General features: G+C 56.5%; 1 protein-coding gene across 2 annotated transcripts in view; it reads left to right on the top strand.

Moving 5' to 3' along the window:
- MBOAT7 (membrane bound O-acyltransferase domain containing 7) overlaps positions 1-4365 on the top strand; it is a 10351-nt gene extending 5986 nt beyond the window's left edge. For both annotated transcript variants that reach the window (XM_019501712.1, XM_019501713.1), the window contains 5 exons: positions 1174-1300; positions 1592-1748; positions 2333-2693; positions 2875-3051; positions 3613-4365. In XM_019501712.1, coding sequence (XP_019357257.1) covers positions 1174-1300; positions 1592-1748; positions 2333-2693; positions 2875-3051; positions 3613-4012 — 1222 coding nt within the window. In that variant the 3' untranslated portion in view covers positions 4013-4365. The remainder of the gene's footprint in view (positions 1-1173; positions 1301-1591; positions 1749-2332; positions 2694-2874; positions 3052-3612) is intronic.
- Positions 4366-4371: the final 6 nt, after the last annotated feature.

Genomic DNA, 4371 nt, shown 5'->3' with positions numbered 1-4371 from the left:
GCACAGCAGGAGCAGGGCCCAGACCAGTCTCAGTCCCCAGCCCTGGCTACAGCCGACACTGTGGTTATGAGAAACCCCCAACCCCTGTGGCGCAGGCCATCTGATGTGCACAGAAAACATGGGCAGTGCCCACCAAGTAAAACTATAAGCCCTGCTTAGTCTAAGGGCACTAAGTCAAGTGATTACTGGGGCCAAATAGGGAAGAAAACAGGAACGGGGTGAAAGCCAGCCCATAGCAGCAGGAGGGGGAAGAAGTAAGAACATGAGACCTGCCACTGACAGTCTGGGGCTGAGATGCAGCCGCCTCTGGGGTGGGACATGTCAGGGCTGGTTCTACACAGACTCAGCTGCCAGTGACAGGGTCTCCCCATGGGTCCATCTTGCCCAGCTTGTGTCTCACAGCACTCAAGTCTCTGGGCAGAGTATCACTGGGCAATGTGCAGTGGCTCCTCAGACTCGTTCAAGGGCCCGTGGGCGCTCTGGTGTGGTCTGCTCAGTGTCCCCTCTTGAGGCATGCATTGTTAATGCGACCTCACGCCCATCTTTCATTTTCCATTGGTCCCAAGGAGTCTGTTGCCGTGCCTGTAGTGGCCTCCCTTTCACAAGGGAGGCTTATAGTTTGTCTTGGTGGGCCTAGGCCCATGTTCCCTGGCACATCAGATAGGCCTGTGTCACACAGGGGCAGACAGCAGGTGCTGGAAGGGAGAGCGGACACGATGTGCCCAAGGTTTTCCCACTGTTCCTCTCTCACTTGCAGCCTCCAGCATTTAAGGTACAGGACGTTCTGATTCGAAGGCTGTGCCCCTCACTCCTGTACTCAATCGCTACCCATGCCCCTTTCCTCCAAGGGTTGGTTCAGTCCCTTTCTGAATCTGGCTCAGTTGCCAGCTTCCACCACCTCTGGTGGCAATGAGTTCCACACTTGAATCACCCGCTGTGAAAGAGTTTCCTTTTGTTAGCTCCCCTTCCCCTGCCCCATGGGGCAACCAGCAAAGCCCAGGAGTGTGGGTAAAAGCAGAGGATCCTGGGAGGGGTGACATGGCCTGGGTGTGGCTGGAGGCAGTGGGAAGAAAGCAGCGGGTTGTGGGGTGGGGGAGCAGATGGCAGGAGTGAGGGGTTCTGGGGGTATGGCCAGTAACTGGGGTGACCACACCCCATCACTTCCATCCCCAGGTCATGCCACTACCTGACGCTGGGCTGGACCTTCTCCTACCTGCTCTTCTTCCGGATGGTGACAGTCTTTGGACTGCCTACTCCCACGCCCTACACCAATGCTGTACAGCTGCTGCTCACGCTCAAGGTGGGTTGGGGGGTGGGGGAAGGCATCCTTTAGGGCAGTGGTCTCCAAACTTTTTTGATTGCGCACCCCTAGCAGTAAAAAATTTTTGAGCACACACCCCCAATATATGTATATTTATATAAATATAAATAGAAGTTCTAATATTTTCTTCCCGCACCCCAATGGATCATCTTGCACACCCCCTGGGGTGTGCACACTCCACTTCGGAGACCACTGCTCTAGGGGTCCCTGCTGCTGCACCAGGTGGCTCTAGGGAGGCACCTGCTCCCTGGTTCTTTCCCGTTGCCCCAGATGGTGAGCTTGGCCCATGAGGTGCAGGAGTTCAGCCTGGCCAAGAAGCAGGAAGTGACATTGTTCTCCAAGAACCCTGTGATTGGTGTGATCCCCAGCAAGCCACAACTGATGGAGATTCTCTGCTACAGCTACTGCTATGTGGGACTCCTGACTGGTACGAGGGGCATCCCATGGTGGGCTGGGAGCCAGGACGCCTGGGGTCCATCCCAGCTTCAGAGGGGAATGAGGTTTGGGTAGAGCAGGGGGCTGGAAGCCAGGACACCTGGGTTCTATCCAGGCTCAGGGAGCATGGAATCTACTAAGAAGACAGAAAGCAGGATAGAGATGCACCTTACAAAACAATTAAATAAGAGTCTGTAAGGTGTATTTCCACCCTGCCTTCTGCCACACTTCAGACTGACACAGCTAGTAACTTCCATCTGCTAACGAGATCATTTTCCCACCTTCAGTCTCTTCTCTCTTATGATCCTGCTTAGGCAGGTCCCTTCCAGCCTGATTTCTTTATGATTCTACCACATGGTCCATCCCATCTCTTCCTTTCCTTTTTCTTTTTCTCTCCCCTCAATTTCTTTCCTACTTTCCTACCGTCTCCTTTCCTCATTTCCTCTCTCACCTTTTTCCTTTCTTCTTACCCTCTCTTTCTTGCCACACAATCTACCCCCTTGCCACTAAACACACCTCACTCCTCCTGCCCCTGATAATTTCCCCTGTTCCCACCCCATGTGCTCCTCCCCCCAGGTCCTTTCTACCGTTACAGGACCCATTACGACTGGCTGCACCAGCCAAACTCCATGGCCATCCCCAGCTGGCGCCCCCTGCTGGCACGGGCACGTCTGGTGCCAGTGTTTGGGCTGCTCTTCCTGGGGGTGTCAGAGCTGTTCCCATTGGAGTATGTTCGCAGCGAGGCCTTCGAGGCTCGGTCCCTGCCCTTTCGCCTCTTCTACATGACGCCCGTCTTCTTCGTCTTCCGCATGCGCTTCTACGTGGCCTGGCTGTGTGCCGAGTGCGCCTGCATTGCTGCTGCCTTTGGTGCCTACCCTACTACTGCCCGGGCCCGCTCTGGGGGTGGCCCCACAACCAACTACGCACCCCCTGAGAGGTGAGGGGCAGGGGCTTTTCCCCTCTAGGAGATGCCTACCCTTACCCAGCTCCAGGGCAAGGCTCTGGTTGGCTTGAGGAGCGGAATAGGGGCAAAGAGTGTTCCCCCTCCAGGGCGTTCTAGCCCTGATCCAGCTCCGCAGCCAGGTGCTGTCATGACTTGAGCTGTTCCCCTCCCCCAGCTCAGAGGATGGGGCACCCTGTGAGTATGACTATGAGACCATCAAAAACATTGACCCACACGGCACTGACTTCTGTGTGCGTGTCAAGGACGGGATGAGGTACTGGAACATGACAGTGCAGTGGTGGCTGGCCCAGTACATCTACAAGAGTGCCCCCTTTGGGTCCTATGTGCTGCGGTGAGTCTGGGGTGGGGAGGGGTCACAGGACTGGGGGGTCATATTGTGGGGAGGCTAAGGCCTATGGGAAGAGGGATCTTGGGGTGGGAGGGGGAAGAGGCTATGGGGGGGTCACCTCATGGAGGAGTGAATAGCTCCAAGAAAGGGTATTTGTAGGGAGGCTTATGGACTGATGCAGGGTGGGGGTTTCTGGGAGGTTAAGATGGCTGCCTTGGGGGCATGGAGTTGTGAGGAGGGTCACTGAGATGGGAGTGGTTGTGATGACTATCAGAAGGACATTAGGGGTGAGTGATCAGGGACTCTCAGATTTGCCACATCAGTAAGTCAGTCATGTGCCACATATAGACCAGGGGCCGACTAATTTCTGAGGGTATCTGCTAGTATTGCAGGGAGGGTGCTGAGAGCTGGGGTGGGAGAAATGACGCATCTCAGGACTCAGGTGGTAGGGACCGTAAGGGGTAGCTCAGAGCAGAGGTGTCAGATCAAGGCCTCCAGGAGGTTGGTGCATGGAGTGGGATGCTTAGGGCTCCTCAGAACTAGCTCTGTGCCCCCCACCCCCAGGAGCGCCTGGACCATGCTGATCTCAGCCTACTGGCACGGCATCCACCCTGGCTACTACCTGAGCTTCCTGACCATTCCACTGTGCCTGGCAGCAGAGGGTGCCATGGAGGCAGCACTGCGGGGGCGCCTGTCAGCCCGGGGACGCCTGGGCAGCGACTGGGTCCAGTGGTTCCTCAAGATGCGGGCCTACGATTACATGTGCATGGGTTTTGTGCTCCTCTCCTTCCAGGACACTGTGCACTACTGGCACTCTGTCTACTTTTGCATCCACGGGGTAGCCGTGGCCCTCTTGCTCCTGGCCAAGGTGCTGGGCAGGGGCCCCCGTGCCACAAGTCCCCATGGCAAGGAGGATGGGTCCAGAAAAGGCCCTTCTGCTCCAGAGCGGCAGCACCAGGAGTGAGGGGTGGTGGGCAGCTCCTGGAGGGAGAGGGTGGCAGATAGGGTCCCCTTCCATCATGAGTCTCCCCCTTTTCCCATGGGTCCCCACTCCCCCAGCTGGCTGGTTGCAGTGAGGAGATACTGCCCCTCTTATCTTGGGGTGGAGGGACACCCCTGAAAGCAGGGCCTCACTCCATGGGAGGGGCATTGCCTCTCTTTGGAAGGGCTTTTGCCTCCAAACTGCTTCTCAGTTGGGAGTGAAGCTGCCCCAATACACTTTATTTCTGTCCCCTGCTTAAATGCCCATCCATCCCTCAGATGCCAATGTTAGGGGTGTTCTGGGCTGCAGCATCCACTGCTCCTGCTTCCTCCCTTTCAGGG

The sequence above is a fragment of the Gavialis gangeticus genome, unplaced genomic scaffold, assembly GCF_001723915.1.
Source record: "Gavialis gangeticus isolate Ggan-Ray unplaced genomic scaffold, GavGan_comp1, whole genome shotgun sequence".
Lineage (NCBI taxonomy): Eukaryota > Metazoa > Chordata > Crocodylia > Gavialidae > Gavialis > Gavialis gangeticus.
Note: the sequence above shows the minus strand (reverse complement) of the source record. Positions and strands in the feature narration are given on the sequence as shown.